The following is a 24,972-nucleotide window of genomic DNA, read 5'->3' as shown; positions in this document are numbered from 1 at the left end:
TAGGCCGCGACTCGCATTTTCCAGGCCGCGGCTTGCGACGTCGTTTTCAGATTTTTTATTACATTTTAATTAGAATTTAATTAAGACTATAAAGGATTATTAGGGTTAATTTTAGAGGAGTTTTATTACGGTTTAGGAGAGAGAAAAAGACTGTGAAAAGGCTGAAGAGAAGATTACAAGACTACATTACTCTTGTTCATCAATCTAGTTTCTTTTCTTACCTTAATCTCTTTGATTTTAATTATAATTATGTTTGTGATTACGATTACTATTATGGAGTAGGTTCTTTCTAGGTTAAGGGTTAATTCAAAACCCAAATCATGAATTCTTGATTGTTGATAATGAATACCATTCTTTAATTTCTCTCAATATTAAATTGTTTCTATTTTTCTAATTGAATGCTATGAATTTTGTGATTTCTTGTTAGGTGGCCAACTAATTAAGGTTTTACATTGTTCAATTGTCATCTTAGAATTACTACTCACCTAATAGTTTAGGATTCTAAGTGTATGTGATAAATTGCAATTGATAGTGATGTCAAAAGAATTGTTGATTGTGCTAAAAAATAGAACCTAGGTTAAATGAATTATATGCTTCATTAATTTATCACCTAGATTAACTTGTTTCCATAGGACTTAATGCTTTATCTAAGTTAAATAGATTGTATGCTTCATAGATTTATTGCTTACATAAAAGAGTTAATTATTGAGCGCTTCGCCTTGATTACTTATAATAGGGAGATTGGGATAATTGACTGCTTCAGCGTTATCTACGGGGGTAATAGTTTAATTGAGAAATTGGAATAATATTTATTATTAGTGATTAGGAATGATTGTTGAGGGTGGAGATTAACCTTTAACTGTTTCTTAATATCGTAATACCAATCTTTATTTGCTTTCTAGTTTATGTTATTTAATTTTGAGTTAAAAATAAAAATCCCCTTTTAGGTTTTAGTGTTAATTATTGAATAATAAAGTGGATGATAGTCCTCGTGGGTTCGACCTGTGCTTGCTATTATACTGAAATAATTGGAAGTATTGAAAGAAAAATCATTGTTAAATTTGTGTGGTATACGACAGCCATCAATAAGTTGGCACCAAATCCGGCGCGAACTTCGCCAACCGGTCAAGTCTCAAGGCATACTCAGTAACTGTCATCTGGTTCTGAGTTAGGTTTGTAAACTCATCAACCTTTGCTGCTCGGATTGCGACACTGTAGTACTTCTCATTGAAAATGTTTCTAAATTCTTCCCAAGTCATAGCTGCAACGTTCCTTCTTTGAGCCACCACATCCCACCAGATGCGGGCATCCTCTCTAAACATGTAGCAAGGACAAGCTACCCTCTCATTCCCTTACACCCTTATGAAATCCAGGATGGAAGAAATCATGTTCATCCACTGCTCTGCTCGCAGTGGGTCTGGTCCACCCTCGAAGGTGGGAGGATGCTACTTCCTGAACCTTTCGTACAAAGGTGCCCACCTATTCTCCATAACAGGCTGAACTGGCACTGGCGCCACAGCTTGTTGAACCTGCAATCCAATTCCTTGAGGAGGGGCCAGTTGCCTCAACTGTCGAAGCTCTTCTTCTGTTCGGTGAAGTCTAGCTTACATTTAGGAAAATAACTGTTGCCAATTCGGTGGGGCAGGTGGAGGGTCCTGACCCTGGTTGTCATCCTCGACCCTATTGCCACGGAGTCTGATTGATCACCGAGGCATTTCAATAATATGCATGCAATCAATGTCGCCGCTCATCAGGCATGATAACAACATCCAAAAGCACCTCCCAATTGACATCAACCAAACATAACCAACAAATTCACATAACACAGGCAACATACAACAATCAAGGGGCCATGCCCTAACATCATGCATATGTTAAGACATTCATCATGCTCTATATAAAATAATCAGGCAAACAGGGCACTTAAACATGCAATCAAGCATATAATTCAATAATCACCACCCAACCCTGAGTCGAGCTTGTCATTGGCAGCGAGCGTACATGTTCAGTCGATCTCTAGGAACTATAAACCTTGGCTCGCTCTGATACCAAGTTCTAATGCCCTACTTCCTTAGAGCCATTACTAAGTGAGTTTAAAACATGCTAATCACTCACTAAACGACGTTTTAGGTTAAAAGTGTAGCTAAACTGAGATAAAACCCGTTCCCAGTCATTAAATATAAAACATTTGGTTAATCATTGAAATCTCAGAAAGTCTTACAGTTGGGATCCCAACATACTGTTTAGAAAATATTTACTACTCCAAATACATTTAGGGTCGACTAAGCGACAAAATTCAGGTTAATACATCACATTTCCCAAAAATACCCCTGGCCGTAGCAGCAAGGTAGGCCAAACATGTACACGTCACTTCATGCTCTCCGTACTCATGGTTGGTTGACCTTTCCTTTGCCCTTACCTACACCATAGAATACCCGTGAGGCGATGCCCAGCAAGAAAACTCAACACAAACAATTAACATATGCTTATCTATCAATCACCATATAAAAAACTACCAACATGCTAAACACATAGCGACCATGCTGTCCCAGGCACTTTACCAGGCCCTGGGATTGCGGTCTTCACCATGAGGATGACTCCACCATCCGAGAAGGGTCTCACCCTAATGACTCACACTTCGCATGCTCAGCGCTGTTCCTGGCCCCTTGCCGTACTCAGCTTTGCACTTTGCGTGCTAGCGGCGTCCTCGACCCTTGCCGTACTTGGCTTTGCACTCCATGTGTTTAACACCGTTCCCAGCCCCTTGTCGTACTTGGCTTCTTGCTGTTTTCGGATTTCACCATTCCCGACCTTCGCCGTTCATTCACATATATTCAATACATAGCATAATATCAACAAATACTTAAACAAATACAAAACATAAACAATAGGGCTACGCCCTGCAATTCAATCACATAGGGCCATGCCTTGCAATACAAACTATAGGCCCATGCCTTGCTCTACGGGTACAACATTTTTCTTACCTGTGTCGCAAGTTTCTTGAGCATCGCAATCCCGAGCACAGTCCTCTAACCTTAGCCTCGCTGAAAACCTAGTCACAACGCAGCAACAATAGCCATCCATCAAGCTCTAATCCATTAAATAACTTTGGGATATAATTCTAGTCTCCCGAATTCCAGCCTTGAATTCTTTGCCTTCTTTCCATGGGCTGCCTGGTGAGGATCCGAATAAACATTTGAAGGAGTTTCATATTGTCTGTTCTAGTATGAAACCTGCTGCAGTGACTGAAGAACAAATTTAAGCTGCGAGCTTTTCCTTTCTCCCTAAAGGATGCAGCTAAAGAGTGGTTGTAGTATCTTCCACCTGGTACTGTTGAAACTTGGAATGGTATGAAGACTATGTTCCTAGAATGATACTTTCCAGCATCTAAAGTTGGAAGCATCAGGAAAGAGATCTGTGGTATAAGGAAATATACAAGAGAGTCTTTGTATGAATATTGGGAGAGATTTAAGCGGTTGTGTGCTAGTTGCCCTCATCATCAGATAAGTGAACAACTCCTCATTCAGTACTTTTATGAAGGATTACAATCACTGGATAGGAGTATGATTGATGCAGCTAGTGGGGGTGCACTAGTTGATAAGACTCCTACTGCAGCCAGGAGCTTGATTTCTAATATGGCTGCTAACTCACAACAGTTTGGCATTCGCCAAGATCCTATTCCACCACCCAAATTAACTAATGAAGTGAGCACCTCTAATGTTAATCAGCTGGGTCAACAATTGGCTTAATTAATTGCAGTGGTCCAACAACTAGCTTTAGGTCAACAGGTGAAGCCATGTGGAATCTGTCAAGTTGTGGGGCACGCTACTGATACTTTCCCGACTCTAATTGAGGGAGAAACTGAGGGTGTTAACGCTGTAGGAAATTTCCCCGGTCAATTACGTCAGATGTATTGTGAACCCTTTTTGCAAACTTATAATCCTGGCTGGCGTGATAATCCAAATCTTCGTTATGGGAATCAACAACAAATTGCTCCACAACCAACATCAGCGGACCACCTGGTTTCACTTTGAAACAGTGGTCTCAAAATAATTTTGTACCTAGACCATCACAAGCACCGCAAACTACTCCACCACCAAGTGCCAAACTCTCTACTACGGATTTAATCAATGCACGTGCTACAAATACTCTTCAGTTTCTGCAAACCACCCAAGCTTCCATCAAAAGTTTGGAGAATCAGGTGGGACAATTAGCAACATCATTTAACAGGTTGGAAGGTCATCTGTCAAATAAATTTCCTTCACAACCTGAGATGAATCCCAAGGAGAATGCTAGTGCAGTAACTTTGCGAAGTGGGACACAATATGATCCACATAGTCCTCCAATGCCCAGTAAATTATCATCCAAGCCACAAGTTGATTGCTCAGTTAATGAAGATGTTCCTCCAAAGCCAACCACCCCTACATAACTAAACCCTAAGCCTACTTTTGTAATTCAACCTCCATTCCCAAGCAGAATAAAAAGGAAGAGGTTGACAAGGAAATTCTTGATACATTTCGAAAGGTAGAAGTGAATATTTGTAACGACCCCAAATTCACTAATGAGGCTTAAGGGCCTTGATTAGTGTGTCGGGAGGGCATTATTGGGTTAAATATGGTTTGCATTAATATATTGATTTAAATGCATAATTGTATGATTAAAAATGCTTGTATGATTATATTTATGTTAATGTAATATGTTGACGCGGTTCTTCGCCAACAGGTAATTAAGAAAAGAAGAGAAAGGGATTAGTGCTTAAGTTGAACCGGAACAGATATATGATCTTAGAAAATGAAATGGTGACTCAAAATACATTTTTTGAGTGGTTCAAAGGTTAAAATCCTTCTACTCCACTAGTCCGTATTATTGATATATAGATATTTGATTACAGGGTATTTCTTACAATCGAGAATCCAACAACTATTAACTCCCAAGGTCTCCATATTTATCGGAGAGGGCACTTGGGAGTTGGTAAGAAGGTCATCCCGTGACCTTCTTACCTATCATGTCAACTCTGTGACATTCATGATTAATTCCTAAACCTGACAAATAAGTGTGGTCAAATCAATAGGTAAGGAGATAATGGGCCGCACGGCCCAACCCAGTCGTGGGTGTCTGAACACGCACGTTCCTGCTGCGTGTCCAAGAAGTCAGGGATATATCAAACACGTGATGTCTGATATATGCACGTTTACCTTGTGTGGTTGACTTTATAAGGGGTCATAGCCTCCAACTCCAGCTCGTATCACGAGCTGGATATTCACTCGACCATCGGCCTTCCGAGTCCAAACTCAATCCTTAGGCAATCTTGGCGAACCCTTAGGTTACCCCGAGCTAAGGAGGTAGGACCTTATGACAATAGCTCCGGTCCTGGGGATGGCTGCTTGGTAATCATGATTAGGCCGTACCTCAGCTCGCAATCAGCCCGTGGGAAAATCAGGGCGTACATCTGCCCCCCAAGCCCCTGCTCGTGGTACACGACGTCGTGTAAGGCCACAGTAGGGGCTTTTAGGCTTCCCCATGAACTCTTCACATTCCACATTTTACGCAGGCGCCTAGTACGTGGAGCATCATGGTTGGTGATGGTACGTCTTCCGAGAACCGCATTAAATGGCCTAGCCTATGCCCAGCTGTCGTTTCATCTTTCGAGTGGAAGACCTTGGATCCCACATCAGGGCCATCCAACGGCCCTCTTTATGTGACCCTTCACGTATATAAAAGGGGTGGCCACCCTACGCGTGGGCCACCCTTTCATTCGAAATTTCTCAGAAATTCTCTTCTTCTTCTCTCTTCATCTCAGAAGAAAAACCCTCTTCTTTCCGTCTGTCACCCTCAGCGCTCAAGAAGCTCAGGTGTAAGGACTCCTTCGAAGCTTTTGAAACAAATACTCCGACGAAGCCCCAACCTAGGCGACTGCTATACCCACTTTCCAGCCAAACACTCTGTAAGTCTCCTGACTGTGCATGTTTTGAAAATATTTTTCACTGTAGCTTAGGTAAATATTTATTGTAGCCGCATGCAAGGATTAACTAGTTTTAGTGGGTATGAAGGGTGAAAGCCTTTTAGGTTAGGGTATTTTTGCAGTAGGAAATCACTTAGGAGTATGGTTTACAGGATGCCTTTTCTGGGGAAAATTTCTTGGCAGGATTTTTGGTATTTTGGGTGCAAAACCGGGTAGCTTAGGGGACACGCTTCACAGGCGGTTTTGCCTTTCATGCCTATTGGAACTTTGCCTCCAAGGCAACATTTTAACCTGACCCTCCTGACACACGAATTCCGAGTAATCGGGGATCTGTTGGGAGCACAGGCGCGTGTTCATAGAACCGCGTGATCTCACTCTCCACGGGATGGGCTTACCTCAGCTCGTGCAAAGAACACTTTTTTTTTTATTCTTCCTTATGCTTGGGTCGCCTTTTCTGAAATCTTTTCTTTTGTTCGCTAGGTGACCAGATGGCACCGAAGAAGAATGCTCCAAAGAAGACCGCTGGCAACTCGGCCTCCCAGCAAGACAAAGGAAAAGCGGTGATGCCCGAATCCCCAATCCCCAACTTTGGGCCCGCGGTGTAACAGGAGCTCGAGGTGGCTCTTGATGCTTTCTTTGAGGTGGAGAGGATCGTCTCAAAGATTACCGACCAGACGAAGGTCAACAAAATCTTCCTCTCCCACAACATCAGGCTGGGGAGAGCATCAGTGATTGTCCGACCTCCCGCAGAGGGCGAGCGGAGCTGCGCGCCGCTTGACGAGGCATTCGCGGCCTGGAGCGACGAGCACTTCAAGGCGGGGGCCTTCCTCCCGCTGGATCAGTATTTCGCAGACTTCCTCAACTTCGTGAGGTTGGCCCCATTCCAGCTTCCCCCCAATTCTTATCGGCTGTTGGCAGGGTTAAGATATTTATTCTTGAAACACGAGTGGGAGGTCCCCACTCCTGCAGATATTTTGTACTTTTTCTGCCTCAAGGCCAGCCCGGAGCAGCGGGGGCGAGGCGACGAGTTTTATTACTTAACCCGATTCCCCAACACGGCTGCGGTCATCGAGCTGCCCAGCCTCCCCAACGACTTCAAAGATCAATTCTTTATGTCGACGGGTTCAGAAACGGCGAGCTCCACTACTTCAATCGTCCTCGTAAGTGCTTTTCAACCATAGCTCGTAAGTTAAGTACCATTTAGCTCCTCCTGTATCCCTTTCTAACTTAGATTAATTCTGCAGCTATCTTCGCGAGGATAGAGAAATCTGTGATCCTCGGGGCCCAGTACGTGACACTGGCGGGCTTGCCCCCCAGTGAAAAGGATTACCGCGTGCTCGTGACAAACGAGACGATGGTGGCCTGCAAGCTGATCTTCCCAAATCAGACTTTGAACCTAAAGAGGCCCCGGGGGCTTCCCCCAGCTCGCGACACCAGACCTACCATCGTGGAGGAGGTCGCGGGGGATGAAGATGAGGAGGACGGTGTTCCCCTCATGAGGAATAAGAAGCGGGCGTTGGAGGTCGCCCAAACAGCGGGCGAGGAGCGGATCCGGTCCGGAGCAGCCGCGGGTCCTTCTGGCCAAGGTAACCCTTACATGTTTAGGAATTTAGATAGGGCCATTGCCGACCCCCGGCTAGCTAGGTTCAATCCCAGACAGATCGTCCAACGTCACCGAAGAGATCCGGACCTGGATATAACCCTGCTTCACTGTGTCGACCAGCTCGTGTTGGACTACCAAGATAGCCGACCTAGGGGTACCGTAGTCGTAGATAACACCCTAGCCTTTAGGTCGATCTTATTTGAGGAGTATGGGACCAATATTCGGTCATGGCCATCACTCCGGAGGGGTACCGTAGCTCCGAGACTTAGGCAATATGTAGAGGAATCTAGCCCAGAACCAGAGTTAGATCCAGAACTTGCACCAGCTCGGGAGATAATCAACTTAGATTCTCCCGCGGGAGCTCCGGAGCCGATGGTCGTAACCATAGGTTCTTCTTCTAGCTCGGGGGGTAGGATCCCTTTTAGTATATATAAATACACTTGAATTTCTCTTTTTCCCCCTTTGTTTTGGTTTCTGCATGACTGCTAACTTCTGTACTAACCATATCTTTGTTTTGACAGAAGAGATGTCTCAGCCCGAAGAGAGTCTGCGCGGTGCGTTCGTCGGGGGGAACCCCTCAGATGGGGCCTCTGGGCCAAGAATGAAGAGGCTCCGGATGTCTAAGCATGCCGCTAGGACCCCCACCAAGTCTCTTGCAAAGGAGAAAGAGTAACCCCCAACCGCCCAGGTTGCGGGAACTGTTCCTGCTGCTGCAGGGGGAAGCAACATGCCCCTACCTCCTCTGCGAGCTTCGGCCCCCGTCCGGGACGCAGGGGCGGAGCTCGATGCTTTGATGATTGTACCCTCCGAGGTACGTATCCCATTCAATCCCCAGGACCTGGAGAAGATTCCAGAGGCCTTCCGGGGAACGGTGTATGAGTCGGCGAACTACGCCGTCAGCCACATATACAAGTTCAACGAGAAGGAGCTCCGGGCCATCGAAACCAGGAGCCCGGTGGGCGTGCTGGAGTCTTCACTGGGCATGGCCATGACGGTAAGCTGTCCTTTCCCTTTTGGTGGTTTTTTTATTACCATGCCTTGCCCTGTGTTTCTTTTTTCCCTTATATTTTTTTCTAAGGAAATTACCTCTCCATTTTCGCAGAGCGCCGTTGCCCTTCATCGGAGCATCGCCAGGACCAAAACTCAGCTCGAGGAGATGAGGAACGAGCACCAGGCGGCCGTGGCCACCCACCAAGCTTCTCTGCAGGCAGCTAAGGATGCCTTGGCGGCATTGCAGGCTGAGCTAGAAGAGACTCGCCCAAAGCTTCAAGAGCTCGAGACCGCCCTCACCACTGCGCGGGCAGACCTAGATGCCGCGAAGGCGGAGGCCAAGGCTGAGCTGGCAACCGAGTGGGCAACTTCAGAGGCCGCCATGGAAGACATGTTCTACCATTGCTGGGCTTATAACCAGGACGTTGACTTCTCCTTCCTGGTAGCGAACCTCTGGGAGCGCTTGCGGGTGAAGTTCCAAGCTTGCCTTGATAAAGAAGCGCCTTCTGAGGCTGGGGAAGGCTTCGGCGCAGCTGAGCAGGGCGAGACAGCGACCTCCAAGGGGCCACCTGGTGGAGCTTAGGGCCTTCCCCTCTCGTGCCCTTTCCTTCAATATTCTTAATTTTTTTTGTGTAACCTTTGCATGAGGTGCTTCCACCTCGAGACAATTTAACTCAATTTTATTTTTAATTGATTTACTGCCCTTTGCCTCTATGCACTTTAGTTACTATTTTTGAAAAACTTAGTTCGCGTTAATCTTTATCTATATCTCGAGCTCTTTAGGAAGAACAACGATCAATAGATTTAAATCAACTTCTAAGTTTTATGACCTGGTTATATCCAGGGACTTAATTTGAAAAGTTCGTGTTAACTTTTGTCAATATCTCGAGCTCTTTAGAAAGAACAACGATCAATAGATTTAAATCAACTTCTAAGTTTTATGACCTGGTTATATCCAGGGACTTAATTTGAAAACTTAGTTTGTGTTAATTTTTATCAATATCTCGAGCTCTTTAGGAAGAACAACGATCAATAGATTTAAATCAACTTCTAAGTTTTATGACCTGCTTATATCCAAGGACTTAATTTGAAAACTTAGTTCGTGTTAATTTTTATCAATATCTCGAGCTCTTTAGGAAGAACAACGATCAATAGATTTAAGTCAACTTCTAAGTTTTATGACCTGGTTATATCCAAGGTAGGACTTAGTTCGCGTTAATCCTTACCAATATCTTGCGTTCTTTTTTTTTTAGAAAAACAACGATCAATCGATATGAATCAACATCTAAGTTGTTAAGGTGACCCGGTTATATCTAGGTACCATATGCCCCCCAAGTAACTGGGAAAGGGTCTTTCGTGGTTACTTAAGATTACACTTGAAAATGCGTACAAATATAAACAAAAAGTTGATTCTCATTGCTTAATACATAAAAAAATGGCCTTTCAGGCCTTACAAGAGAATCATTGATAGTATCTCTTCAAATGGATGGCGTTCCAGGTCCGTAGGACTGCCCCTCCATCAAGACGAGCTAACTTATAAGTTCCCTCCTTAATGACCTCGATGAGTTGATATGGTCCTTCCCAGTTCGGTTCCAAGACTCCATCTTTGGGGTACTTACTGGCCAAGAAAACTCTCCTGAGGACCAGGTCGCCAACGCTAAAGGTGCAATTCTTGACTTTTGAGTTGAAATAACGAGTGATATTTTGCTGATAATGTGTGCGCTGGAGCTGCGAATCTTTTCGTCTTTCATCAATCAAGTCTAGGGAAGTGCAAAGTAGCTCGTGGTTGTGATCTTGTTCGTATGCCTGGACCCTATGCGAAAGCACCTTAATCTCCACAGGTAGGACTACCTCACTCCCAAAGGTCAAGGAAAAAGGAGTATGACCTATAGGAGTCCGATGCGAGGTCCGGTACGCCCAGAGAACCTGGGGTAGCTGTTCTGGCCAGACCCCCTTCGCCTCATCCAGTCTCTTCTTGAGGCTCGCCTTGAGAGTCTTGTTGACAGCCTCGACCTGGCCGTTCGCCTGAGGATAGGCCACGGAGGAGAAACTTTTCACAATTCCGTACCTTTCGCAAAATTCGGTAAACAGGTCACTGTCGAACTGAATCCCATTGTCAGAGACAATCTTCTTGGGCAGCCCGAATCGGCAGATAATGTTCTTAACCACGAAGTCAAGGACTTTTTTGGTAGTTATCATCGCCAAAGGTTCTTCTTCAGCCCACTTTGTAAAGTAGTCGATGGCCACCAGGGCGTAACGGACTCCGCCCTTTCCAGTAGGGAGGGCGCCAACCAAGTCGATTCCCCAAACCGCAAATGGCCATGGGGAAGAGATCATCTTCAGCTCGACTGGAGGAGCTCGGGCAACTGTGGCGAATCACTGGCATTTGTCGCACTTCCTCACGTATGAGATTGAGTCTTTGGACAGAGTTGGCCAGCAATAACCTTGCCTCAATACCTTTAAGGCCAGGCTTTGTCCCCCAGTGTGATCTCCGCAAAAACCTTCATGCACCTCCTGCAGGATGGCCTTTGCTTCGCCTGGAAGAACACGTCGCAGGAGAGGTAGGGAGTGCCCACGTCGGTATAACACCCCATCTACTACAATGTACCTGGGAGTTTGATACAGAACTCGTCGCGCATCATTACGCCCTTCAAGTAGCTTTCCCTCGATGAGATACTCAAGGATGGGAGTCATCCAGGTCGGCCTGGCGTCGATCATCTCGACCTCTGTCCTGGCTTCCTCTATACTTGGTTTCCTCAAGAATTCTACCGGCACTAACCCCAGGGTTTCCGTTTCCCCAGAGGTGGCGAGCTTGGCGAGAGCGTCTGCGTTAGCATTCTGCTCTCGAGGTGTCTGCTCGATCGAACCCCGCCCGAACGCGGACAGCTCAACCTTTACCCTTGGTAGATAGGCAGCCATCTTAGGTCCCCGCGCTTGATATTCGCCCAGAACCTGGTTTCCCACGAGCTAGGAGTCACTGAAGCACTGGACGGAGCTCGCCTTCAGCTCCTGAGCTATCCTTAGCCCGACCAGCAAAGCTTCGTATTCGGCCTCGTTGTTGGAGGCCTTGAACCCGAACCTCAACACTGAGTGGAATCAATGTCCTTCAGGGGATATCAAAATGATTCCAGCTCCGGAACCATTCTCGTTGGATGAACCATCCACAAATATCCTCCACGATGCCTGGCCCAAGGTGACTTGGGGTGAGTCTTCTTCAGGATCCTCCCAGAATCCTGTGCACTCGGCTACAAAATCGGCCAGGGCCTGACTCTTTATAGCAGTTCGCGGAGTGTACAGAATCTCGAATTGACTGAGTTCGATTGCCCACTTTAACAAGCGTCCTGATGCTTCAGGTTTTTGACAAACCTGCCTTAAAGGCTGATCGGTCATGACATGTATCGAGTGGGACTGGAAGTAAGGCCTGAGCTTTCGTGAGGTCGTGATGAGGCAGAATGTCAATTTCTCCATCAACGGGTACCGGGATTCAGCTCCGAGAAGTCTCTTGCTGATGTAGTAGACTGGCTTCTGAATTCGGTCTTCTTCCCGGACCAACACAGCATTGGCTGCGTCCTCTGGGACAGCCAGGTAGAGAAAAAGAGGCTCTCCTGCTTTTGGTTTGGATAGTACGGGTGGCTCAGCCAGATGTGCCTTCAGGTCGAGGAAAGCGCTTTCGCATTCTTCTGTCCATTCGAACTTCTTATTTCCTCAGAGCAGGTTGTAGAATGGCAAGCACTTGTCGGTGGATTTGGAAATAAACCGATTGAGAGCTACCACTCTTCCTGTTAGGCCTTGGACATCTTTTCGCGATCTGGGTGAGGGAAGCTCGAGCAACGATCTGATCTTGTCGGGGTTTTCCTCGATTCCTCGGGTATTGACGATGAAACCCAGGAATTTTCCCGATGCGACTCCGAAAGTGCACTTCTGTGGATTTAGCCACATGCCATACTCCCGTAGGATCTTGAAGCATTCTTCTAGGTCGGAAACATGGTTATCGGCAGTTTTTGACTTGACTAGCATGTCATCGACGTACACTTCCATGTTTTTTCCGATCTGGTCTGCGAACATTCTATTCACCAACCTTTGATAGGTAGCACCGACGTTCTTCAGCCCGAAGGGCATGACCTTGTAACAATAAACGTTAGTTGGGGTCATGAAACTGGTGTGCTCCTGGTCCGCCGGATTCATGGCGATCTGATTGTAGCCTGAGTACGCATCCATAAAGGACATGAGCTCGTGCCCCGCCGTGGAATCCACCAACTGGTCAATCCTTGGGAGTGGGAAACAATCCTTGGGGCAGGCTTTATTCAGGTCGGAGAAGTCGATGCAGGTCCGCCATTTCCCATTGGGCTTCTGGACCAGCACGGGGTTGGCAACCCAAATTGGAAACTTGGCTTCACAGATAAAGCCGCATTTTTTGAGCTGGGCTACCTCTTCCTCCAAGGCTTCAGCCCGGGTTGTTCCTAGGCGTCTCTGCTTCTAGGACTTTGCAGGAACGCTTTTATCCAGATGAAGTGTGTGCATGATGACACTCGGGCTGATTCCCACCATGTCCTCGTGTGACCACGCAAACACATCCAGGTTATCCCTCAAAAATCTGACCAGCTCCGCCTTCCTCTCGCTGCAGAGGTTTTTTCTGAGCTTGACCATCTTTGATGGGTTCTGCGGATAAATGTTTACTTCCTCGAGCACCTCAATAGCTTGGAGCTCGGATCTGTCCTCGCCTATTCGGGGGTCAATATCCTCACTTAAGAGGATATTTTCCCCTTCGGCGCTTTGAGGTTTTTCAATCTCAGGATCAGCTATGGGTTCCTGAGATTCCTCCTCGCTACCTTGGACGGCCATTGCTAGCTGCCTGGGTTTAGATTTTCACTTCATGGAAATGCTGTAGCATTCCCTGGCAGCGAGCTGATCGCCATGGACAAGTGCATATTCCCGTGGAAGTAGGGAATTTCATCGCGAGATGGCGAATGGAAGTAACGGCCTCAAAAGCTATAAGCGTAGGTCGTCCCAAAATTGCGTTGTATGCAGCGGAGCAGTCAATGACCACGAACTCGAGGAGTTTGGAGACTGTCCGAGATCCTTCTCCAAGGGTGATTACCAGTTCGATCGTCCCTATGGCCGCCGATCCTTCTCCCAAAAAACCGTACAGTACCATGGAGGTCGCCTTCAGCTCGACGACAGTCAAACCCATTTTTTATAAAGTAGACTGGAATAGGAGGTTCACCGAGCTCCCATTGTCGACCAGCACCCTCCTAACCTTCCGATTAATGAGCTGAACTGTTACGACCAGAGGGTCATTGTGCGGGAACTGGACATTGCCCGCATCATCTTCTGTAAAAATGATTGGTTACTTCTCCAATCGCTATTGCTTTGGCAAGCGCTGTTCCGGGAAGAACTCTTCTCCATTGTGCACTTTAAGTTCGTTCATGTACCTCTTCTGGGCGCCCCTGCTCGTGCCAGCCATATGCGGACCTCCAAAGATGGTGGATATCTCCCCTCCTACCCGGGCAGACTGGTCGGGACTTCTGGAGCAGGTCGACTTGCTGGGACCCTATTCCGTGCGTATTGAGCCAAGGGGCCAGCTTGGATGAGAGTCTCGATCTCATCTTTCAGATGCCTGCAGTCATCAGTGTTGTGGCCAACATCGTTGTGAAAGCGGCAAAACTTGGAGGTGTCTCTCTTCCCCTTTTGGTGCTTTAAAGGCTCGGGCCTCTTCCAGCAGAGGCGAGTGGAATTAGCTAGGAAAATATTCTCCCTAGACTGGGTGAGCTTTGTATAAGTCGCGTAGACGGGCTTGAACTTGTCCACGGACTTATTCATTTTTTGGCCGTGCTGGCTGCCTTCACCATTCCCCTTTCTTTTGCCTCCACTGAGCTGGTTGTTCTGTGTAACATTTTGGGTCACTGCCACGACCTCCGTCCCCACTCCAGCGGGCTGATCAGGGACCTGGCTGGTTCCTGCGGCTTCGGCTTCGGCTTCGGCTTCGGCTTCCTCCAAGTTGATCCATTCCTGGGCCCTGTTAAGGAATTCGTTAACCAAGCTGACTCCCTTTCTTTGTATATCTTTCCAGAGATCCCCTCCGACAAGGATTCCAGTTCTCATGGCCATGAGCTTGGAGCTATCATCCGCGTCTCTGGCCCGAGCAGCGACGTTCGCAAATTTGCTCAGGTAGGCCTTCAGAGTTTCGCCGGGCTGCTGCCTCACGTTAGCAAGGGAGTCGGCCTGAACGCGGGCAGCCTGGGAGGCTCGAAATGCCCTTTTGAAATCAGCCGAGAAAGTTTTCCAAGACCTAATTGACTGTCTTTTGCCTTGCTTGAACCACTGCCTGGCTGGTCCAGTCAGGGTGGAAGGAAAGATTAAACACCTCAGCTCGGGGCCAATGTTGTGGGCCATCATCAGGGTGTTAAACATTCCCAGATGATCCGACGGATCTTCGTCTCCATTGAACTTAGACAGGTGCGGCATACGGAAACCAGGTGGGTACGCCGTTGCTGCTAGGCTGGGGGCGAAGAGCTCCATCTCGTCCCCTGAATCATATTCATCTTTTTCTTTTTCTGATAGGAGCTTCCTCATCAGCTCCTCCATTTGGGCCAGGCGCTCGAGGGTTTGGTCCTGATGTCCTTGGTTATTCCGGGGCTGTTCAACAGCTCCGGATCCATTGTACATATTTGGTGGGTTATTGCCCCTCCTATCTTGAGATAGGTTATTTGGGGCATTCCCGCCATTACGTACTTCGAACAGGGCCCCCCCTGAGCGAGCATGGCTGTCTCCTCCTGTTGGCTCCCCTCTATGAGTGTTAAGGCGATTTCGCAGGTCCCCCCCCCCCCCCCTGGGTGGCTTGTGGACTTTGTGCCGAGCTCAAGCGCTGGCGCAGGTCTCCGCCAAAAAGGTCACTCCGCGCGACTGTCGGTCCAGTAGCTCCTGTTAGATAGGCTCGAAGTGAGCCTTTGGTGGTGAGGGTCTAGGCTTTCCCTCGGCGCCCTGCTATGTCGGGGAGGTCCGGCTGACGGCGGGTTTCTCCTGCTACTTCCATAGGCTGGGATATCTCGGACGGGCCGAGGAGGAGATGGATATCTGATTGGAGACAGAGGATGCCTGACTGGAGAGGTGATCCTAGTTCCGTCAGGTCGGATCAAGTTCGGTGGGGGCCTTTCGGCCCTGCCAACCTGCTGGTCCCGCGCCTGACGATCTGTACGAGGCGCAGGGCGGTTGTTGGGGATGGGCTGATGCTGCGAGCCCTCCCTGGATCTCCTTCGGGAATTCCTTCGAGCTTCCTTGGGCACGCTCGAGGTTGGTTGGGAGCTAGGAGTCGAAGTTCTGACCGAGTGGCTGTACTGCTGTTGTCCGGTTCTAGGCACTTCTTCGAAGTTTGCCTCTGGATGGTGTGAGGAAGGAGTGGAGTTGGCTGTCAGAAGTCTATCCGAGCGGCTATGCCTGGACCGGTTACCCCGGCGAGACATAGGAGCCTCGCCTTGCCTCTCTCCGACGTTAGCGTCGGTTGTGAGAGGGGGTAGTCGGGCCAGCACATCCTTGATCTGCTAGCTAGCTATTGCTAGCTGGATCCTCAGTTGAGCATTCTCCATCTCCACCGCAGTGTAATAACATGGGTTCAGATTAGGTGGCCGGGGCGCCGAACTTCTGATGTCGTCTTGGCCCGTCGGCTGTTTGCCGGGCCGTTGCTGGGCTTCAGGAATTTGTTCATCAGGAATGGCAGTATGATGAGCCTCCTGCCCATCATGTTGTTTTGCCTCGTTACCGTGCATGGATCGAGTAGTCACCATAGTTGGATGTTTGCGATAGCACTAATCTGACTTGCTCTCAATGAAAGCACCAAACTGTTGACGCGGTTCTTCGCCAACAGGTAATTAAGAAAAGGAGAGAAAGGGATTAGTGCTTAAGTTGAACCGAAACAGATATATGATCTTAGAAAATGAAATGGTGACTCAAAATACGTTTTTTGAGTGGTTCAAAGGTTAAAATCCTTCTACTCCACTAGTCCGTATTATTGCTATATACTGGATATTTGATTACAGGGTATTTCTTACAATCGAGAATCCAACAACTATTAACTCCCAAGGTCTCCATATTTATAAGAGAGGGCACCTGGGAGTTGGTAACAAGGTCATCCCGTGACCTTCTTACCTATCATGTCAACTCTGTGACATTCATGATTAATTCCTAAACCAGACACATAAGTGTGGTCAAATCAATAGGTAAGGAGATAATGGCCCGCACGACCCAACCTAGTCGTGGGTGTCTGAACACGCACGTTCCTGCTGCATGTCTGAGAAGTCAGGGATATATCAAACATGTGATGTCTGATATATGCACGTTTACCTTGCGTGGTTGACTTTATAAGGGGTCATAGCCTCCAACTCCAGCTCGTATCGCGAGCTGGATATTCACTCGACCTGCGGCCTTCCGAGTCCAGACTCAATCCTTAGGCAATCTTGGCGAACCCTTAGGTTACCCCGAGCTAAGGAGGTAGGACCTTACGACAACAGCTCCGGTCCTGGGGATGACTGCCTGGTAATCATGATCAAGTCGTACCTCAGCTCATAATCAGCTCGTGGGAAAATCAGGGCGTACATAATATATATATGGTATATGTGAGAACCGCATTATTATGTGGGTAGGTTTGCAGAGCACGACTCGAGGCGATCCTAGGGCTAGATAGCAAGGAAAAGTCACAATGGGGCTTAGCAGTTGACTTTGGATAAGTCAGGGGTATTTTAGGTATCAAATAGTTATTTAGACTATCGAGTTATAAAAATAAATATATGGAGATATATTTGAGGTTAAGAAGTCTAAGCGGGAATATTGGGGAATTTTACCGTTTTGCCCTCGGGGACGTTTCCGGCACCCCGAGCCTCGGGTTTGACCTAAGTGATAATGGATAGACTCACAAAGAAATAGAAAATAGTAGAAAGAAATAAACTGACCCTTTTTCCTTCTCAGCTCTTTTCTTTCTCTCAAGTAAACTAAGAAGAAAACACAAGGAACACTGAGAATTTTGGAGAAATTGCTGGATATTGAGCTGGGATTTTAGAAGAATTCAGAGGGGAAATTAGAGGCTAGCTCAAGGATTATCCAGGGAACATTTAATCAAGGCTAAGGTAAGAATTAAACTGTGTTTTGAAGTTAGAAACTTTGAGCTTTTGGCTGAGTAATGAGATGATTGTGAAATTGATGTTTAAGGTTGAATTGGAGCTGGAAAACTTGGGAATTAACAAGGATTCTGCTTAGAAAAGGAGTTCAGCTGAAGAGGTAAGTTATAATTCATGATTTAGAGGCTTAAATTTGAGTTTTACATGGCTGGTTTTAGTGTTTGAAGTTCTTGAGTTTCAGAAATTGAAGATGGGATTTCCATGAGTTTTAGGTTGAGTTTTCAGTTGAATTATGTTGTTTAAGTCACTCTAAAAGTGTTGGGATTAATTGGTTTTGAATAGGGAACTTTGGGGTGATTTTGGGTAAGGTTTTAAGCTTGGAAATGGAGCGATTTCTGGGTTCGAAGGGAAGGCCTGCGGCTCTGTTCTAGAGCGCTACGACCCTAGGATGAAGATGAGCCAAGAGGGCTCGGCCAGGAGGTGAGCGTCGCGACGCCCAAAGCAAGGGCCGCGGCGCATGTCTTCTTCCAAGGAGGCCTTAGGTTCTGTTTTAGAGCAGGGTGGCATCAAGGGCCACAACCCTTAGATGCATACTTGAACGTTTTGGGATTTAAAGCACGAGAATCTAGCCTAGAGTGCTCGGGATCGATTTCACCACCGTGCAGTTAGTTTTGTATCCGGAAACCCTTATTTGAATATTAATGGAACCCTACACCTTGGTTGTGACTAGATGATAAAAGCTAAGACTCGGGAATGGATCGTGCTTGAGGAGCGTTGCTCGTAATCAGTAACTGCAAAGATCAAAGGTAAGAAAACTGCACCTGGTTGAATATTTGTAATGGGACTAAGGGTTCCCTATTGTGTATGCTTGACAGGATGGTATTATGCCATGCAAGATAATTAGTGAACCAATGACCTAAGGGTGCCAAGGGTTACACTAGCGCACAGGGCGCGACTTAGCCACTGGTAGCTGAGGACAGCTTAATATGCACTGAGCTCGGTTTAAGCGGGCCGGAGTTAGTGGGATAAACAGAGGGTGCGGCCTAAGTTTTCGGCCCTGATTATTATGTGATATGAATGTTATAAGTGATTGATTGCATCCTTAATTCTGAATATATATGCTGAATAGTTAATGTGGATTATTTGATGAGAGTTCATGCTTAGTGAATTTACTATATGATATTATTGTTTGTGTTGCACATCATATTTTCTTGCTGGGCCTTGGCTCACAGGTGCTACGTGGTGCAGGTAAAGGCAGGGGAAAACTTGATCAGCCTTGATTTGGAGAGCTCTGCGAGCGGAATGTACATGGCCAGCTGCTCAGCCGCCACGGTTGAGGTTTAGGCAGGGACGCGAGACCCATAAATTGTTAATTTTGCCTTAGTATGGCTGACAGTTGTCTGTATTTTGGGGAGTCTGTAATCCAACTTTTAAACTCTGTTTCTTTTGGGATCCCATGTATATAACTGCTTAATTATATAAAATGAAACTTTTGAGACCAAAACCTTTTTAACCTTAGCTCATTCATGTTTAGTGACACGTTTTTAAATTAAGGACTTGATTAGCAAATCTGGCACCTTTATAAGTACACAGTGTAGCGGTCTTGGCTATCCAAGGCGTTACAACTTGGTATCAGAGCATCCTAGGTTTAAGTGTTCCTGAAGACAGGCTGGACATGTACATTCGCTGCTAGAGACAAGCTCAAATCATGGTTTGGTAATGTGTATATGTGCTTATATGCTTGAAATGAATATGAATGTTGTTATTTGCTGGATTAATAGGAAGCATGAGATACTGATAGGGCCTGGCCCTTGACTGTTGTGTGAGAATATTGAGGCATGTTTATTAGCATTGTCGTGTATGTAAATGAATATTTGGGTGATTGATTGTATATTGTGCATGGGTGAATGCCTGTTTCATAGCTATTGTGTAATGAGATTTGAGGCGTGCTTATTAGGAGCTAGTGCATGAGGATGGATGCATGTATGTTGATTGTTTGTGATTGGTTATGTTCCATTGGTGGATCTTGGAGAAGTTTTTTTACCCTGTCATCATGGTCTGAGTGTCGAGTCGTTATTTGCAGATTGACTTTGGATAGCTATGCGTCCAAGAAAATCTACGCGACTAGCCGGTGCTAGGTCCGGGACCGGGGGTGATGATCAGGGCCATATTCCTCCGCCAGTCCCTGAGAACTGGCAGCAACTTATGGCCGATATGCATGCTCGATTACATAGCAAGGATGAGCAGATCCGTATTCTGCGACAGCAGGCTCCATTAGGGAGTGCTGCTCCTATTGTACCACCTATAGTGGTACCAGTTGTGCAGTCAGAGGAGGTTGGAAACAGATGGGAGCCATTGTATTAGCGTTTCAGGAAGCAGCAACCCCCAATCTTTGAGGGAGGACCAGATATTGAAAGCCGAGCAATGGCTAATCATGATTACTACAATTATGGATTTCATGAGGATAGAGGGGCATGATAGAGTCGCCTGTGCCAGTTATATGTTGAGAGAAGATGTACGCATTTGGTGGGAAGTGGCATCGCAGACTTGGGATGTTACTGCTTTAAGTTAGGAAGGTTTCAGAGACTTGTTCAGTCAGAAGTACTACAATGTTGCCGTCAGGGCAGCAAAAGTCAATGTGTTCGTGAGTCTGGTGCAGGGCAATATGACAGTTACTGAATATGCCCTAAAATTTGATAGGCTTGCGAAGTTTTCACGAGATCTTGTGCCTACTGATGCTGCTAGGCAAGATAGGATCATCAGGGGGCTTAATTCTATGATAGCCCGGGATGTCAGGATCACAACGGTACCTGGAGGAACAACTTATGCCTAGACTGTTGAGAAGGCTCTTACCGCTGAGGAAGCGGAGAACAAGATTTGGAGGGAAAGTGCGGTGAGGCGTGAGGGCCGCAGAGTGGTGCCTCCTTATTCAGGGATAGGTAGGGGCGGAGGCCCCAGTGACTTCCAGAGAAAGGCTCCTGACACTTCGACCGCTGCTGGTCCTGATAGGAGGGGCCGGGGTGGTCAGGGTGGCCGTTAGGGTGGCGACGAGGCATGGCGAACCTATCCGGAGTGCCCAAGGTGTAAAAGACACCATCTGGGCTAGTGTCGGGCCAAGGCTTGCTTTGTGTGCGGAACGGTGGGGCATCTCAGGAAAGACTACCCAACAGTGAAGAAAGGTGAAGTAAGAAAGGTGGATAGCTTGACTCCAGCTCGAGTATTCACTTTAACTCAAGCAGAGGCCGAGGCTAGTCCCTCGGTAGTGACAGGTCAGCTTTCTAGTGCTGGCACTCCTTTTACTGTATTGATTGATTCTGGTGCTACACACTCCTTTGTTTCTAATAGGGTGATTGATAGATTGTGTAGACCTAGTGAGTATCGGACTGCAGGGTTTGGGACTCTATTGCCTACAAGGGAACTGGTAGTTTCTAGGAGATGAATTAGGGCACTGCCAGTGATAGTTGATAGTAGGGAACTTTTGGTGGATTTGATTGAGTTAGATATGGAGGATTTTGATATGATTCTGGGGATGGTCTGGTTAGTCAGATATGGGGCTACCATTAACTGCAGGAAGAAGATGGTTACTTTTGATCCTGAGGGAGAGGATCCTTTTGTTTTTGTGGGTGAGGTATGTGGACCCCGCGTACCCATGATTTCAGCGTTGAGAGCTAGAGACTTGTTGCAGGGTGGAAGTATATACTTTCTGGCTAGTGTGGTGGATACTACCAGGGTTATGCCGGCAGGGCCGAGAGAGACCAAATTGGTGTGTGAGTTCTTAGACGTATTTCCTGAAGAAGGGTCTAAACCAACACGTGAGGCCAACGGAGATTAAATCCACCTATGATGGAGGTTGTGAAAAAGGAGATACTGAAGCTCCTTAGTGTGGGTATTATTTACCCAATTTCAGACAGTCAATGGGTGAGTCCTGTTCAGGTAGTGCCAAAGAAGTTTGGAATCACAGTGGTAAAGAACGATGAAAATGAGCTGGTACCAAAAAGAATGCAAACCGGGTGGCGAGTTTGTATAGACTACCGAAAGTTGAATGCGGCAACTCGTAAAGATCACTTTCCTTTTCCTTTCATTGATCAGATGCTTGAGAGGTTAGCGGGTCATCCTTATTATTGTTTTCTTGACAGCTATTCGGGATATAATCAGATTGTTATAGCTCCTGAAGATCAAGAGAAGACAACCTTCACATGCCCTTTTGGTACATTCACTTTCTGATGTATGCCGTTTGGGTTATGTAATGCTCCTGCCACTTTTCAGCGATGTATGATGAGCATTTTTTCAGAATATATTGAAAACATCATTGAGGTTTTTATGGATGATTTTAGTGTTTATGGTGACTCATTTGATCGCTGCCTTCATAATCTCACTTTGGTACTCCAGCGGTGTATCGAAACTAACCTTGTGCTTAATTGGAAAAAATGCCATTTTATGGTAAACCAAGGTATAGTTTTGGGTCATGTGATTTCAGTCAAGGGAATAGAGGTTGAAAAGGCAAAGATTGATTTGATTCGTTCTCTACCATCTCCGACTAGTGTGAAAGAAGTGAGATCATTCCTTGGGCATCCTGGGTTCTATTAGAGATTTATCACAGATTTCTCTAAAATTTCCACACCACTATGCAACCTTCTTCAAAAATATGTAAAGATCGAGTTTAATGAAAAGTGTTTAGTGGCTTTCAACTTATTAAAAGACTCTTTGACTACAGCTCCTATAATTCAGCCACCAAATTGGGAGCTACCTTTTGAGCTCATGTGTGATGCAAGTGACTATGCTGTGGGTGCTGTTCTTGGGCAGCGAGTTGACAAGCTTCCTCATGTTATATATTATGCTTCTCGCACTCTTAATGATGCTCAACTTAATTATTCCACCACTGAAAAAGAGCTCTTGGCAGTCATTTTTGCCTTGGAAAAGTTTTGGTCATACTTGATTGGAACTAAAGTGATTGTTTATACCGACCATGCTGCTCTTCGCTATCTATTGGCAAAGAGAGAAGCCAAGCCTCGGCTGATTCGGTGGATTCTACTTCTTCAAGAGTTTGATTTGGAGATAAAAGATAAAAAGGGTTCTGAGAATAGGGTGGTGGATCACTTGAGTCGTCTTATTCGGGATGAAGATAATTTGCCCATAGAAGAAATTTTTTTGGATGAGGAACTCCTCGCCATGCAAGAAGTTATTCCTTGGTATGTCGACATTGTAAACTACCTTGCCTAAAAAGAGTTACCAAGTGATCTCACACAAGCACAATGGAACAAGATCAAGCATGATGATCGCCACTACATATGGGATGAACCTTATCTTTGGAAGCATTTTACATATCAAATCATTCGAAGGTGTGTACCTGAATCTGAATTTCGGTCCATCCTTGCGTTTTGTCATGCTTATGCTTGTGGTGGACACTTTGGACCTAAGAGGACAGCTCGTAAGATATTCGACAATGGTTTCTATTGGCCCACAATTTTCAAAGATTCTTATTCTTATTGTAAGGCATGTGATCATTGTCAATGAGTTGGTTACATAACGGCCAAGGGTCAAATGCCTCAAACTCTTATTTTAATTCTTAAGATTTTTGATGTTTGGGGTATGGATTTCATGGGAACGTTCCCATCCTCTTTCGGCTATGAATATATTCTTTTGGCAGTAGACTATGTGTCTAAATGGGTGGAAGCAATTGCAACTAGAACGGATAATTCAAAAACAGTAGTGGAATTCATTCGCTCCAACATTTTTGTGCGTTTTGGTACACCTAAGCCTATACTTAGTGATCGAGGCACTCATTTTTGTAACAAGAGTATAGAAGCATTATTTCGACGCTATAGTGTAACTCACAAGGTGACAGTATCTTATCATCCACAAGCCAACGGGCAAGCGGAGGTTTCTAATCGTGAAATCAAATTGATTCTTGAGAAAACTGTAAATCCAAACCGGAAAGATTGGAGAACAATGCTTGATGAGGCCTTGTGGGCGTATCGTACGGCATATAAAACACCTATCGGTATGTCACCATATCGGTTGGTGTATGGGAAGCCTTTCCATCTACCGGTAGAGCTAGAGCATAAGGCTCGGTGGGCTGTAAGGAAGTGTAACATTGACATGGTTGCTGTAGGACAACAACGAATGCTTCAATTGCATGAGCTAGAAGAAATACGCAATGAAGCATATGAGAGCTCGAGAATATACAAGGAGAAAACCAAAGCTTTTCATGACAAACATATTCTTCGAAAGAGTTTTGTGGAGGGTCAGAAAGTTCTCATGTATCACTCTCGCCTTAAACTTTTTCCTGGGAAGTTGAAGTCTCACTGGTTAGGTCCGTTCACTATTACCAAGGTTTTTCCTCATGGAGCGGTCGAAGTTGTAAGTCCAAGTACCGGAAAGTCATTCAAGGTGAATGGTCAGAGATTAAAGTCATATTATGAATCAATGGAGAAAGAACAAGCTGATGTGATTCACCTCATTGACCCGGTATATGTCGATGAATGAAGCATTAAGTCGAGCTAGCGACGATAAACTTAGTTACTTTGTAAATTAGTTTATTTTCTTTTTTTAAATTGAACATTATGTTTTTATTTTTTGTTTTTGTTGATAATTTTAGTTTAATTTCTATAATTTGAACCGTGAAAATCGTGAATATAAATAATAAAAATATGAAAAAGTTTGAAAAAAAGGGGACTTAGGCCGCGACACAATTTTCCTAGGCCGCGGCCCTTTTACGAAAAAAGAAGAGAAAAAGCATCAGGAGACTTCGCAGGCCGCGGCATGTCTTTCTTAGGCCGCGACACTTTTTTGAAAAATATGCTTCAGGAGTTCGCAGGCCGCGGCACGCATTTTGCAAGCCGCGGTCTACGAACGGAATATCATCAAACATGCTTTGTAGGCCATGACACGTCTTTCCTAGGCTGTGGCCCTTTTCTCCAGAAAAGAGCTTCAGGGCGTGGTAGGCCGCGACATACGAGAGTTTTTCAGATAAAGAAGGGGAAGTAGCGTCAGGTTTGTTCGTAGGCCGCGTCACACATTTAATAGGTCGCGGCCTACGATTTCAGCATACAAAGTATATTTAAAAACTCCATTTCATCATCTCTCTAAAACTCACAAAGAAACCCCCATTCCTCTTTCTTCTTTTTCCCATAATTCTCATCACAAAACCCACATCAATTCCTCCATTTCCCCTTGTTTTCTTTATTCTTTTTCCATCACCATCACCCTAATTCATTCTACCCATTTCTTTCTTTCTTCCTCCATTACTCCATTAACACATCTCCACCTTTATTCTCCAATACTAATCCGAAATTCACACATCCCATTTT

The 24,972-nt window shown here is 45.9% G+C and overlaps 1 protein-coding gene and 1 non-coding gene across 2 annotated transcripts; one reads left to right on the top strand and one right to left on the bottom strand.

The window, feature by feature from the left end:
- Nucleotides 1–3,398: 3,398 nt before the first annotated feature.
- Nucleotides 3,399–3,505, bottom strand: LOC133803002 (small nucleolar RNA R71). Its single transcript, XR_009877739.1, has one exon. It is a non-coding gene; the product is annotated as a small nucleolar RNA R71 (small nucleolar RNA).
- Nucleotides 3,506–21,505: 18,000 nt separating this feature from the next.
- LOC133799979 (uncharacterized) lies at nt 21,506–24,148 on the top strand. Its single transcript, XM_062237960.1, has 5 exons — nt 21,506–21,869; nt 22,140–22,213; nt 22,316–22,851; nt 23,002–23,150; nt 23,310–24,148. Exons 1-5 carry the CDS (start codon nt 21,506–21,508, stop codon nt 24,146–24,148), a joined length of 1,962 nt encoding a protein of 653 aa, XP_062093944.1.
- Nucleotides 24,149–24,972: the final 824 nt, after the last annotated feature.

Source organism: Humulus lupulus, chromosome 9 (genome assembly GCF_963169125.1).
Source record: "Humulus lupulus chromosome 9, drHumLupu1.1, whole genome shotgun sequence".
Taxonomy (NCBI): domain Eukaryota; kingdom Viridiplantae; phylum Streptophyta; class Magnoliopsida; order Rosales; family Cannabaceae; genus Humulus; species Humulus lupulus.
The sequence above is the reverse complement of the archived record's forward strand: the minus strand, read 5'-3'. Positions and strand labels throughout refer to the sequence as shown.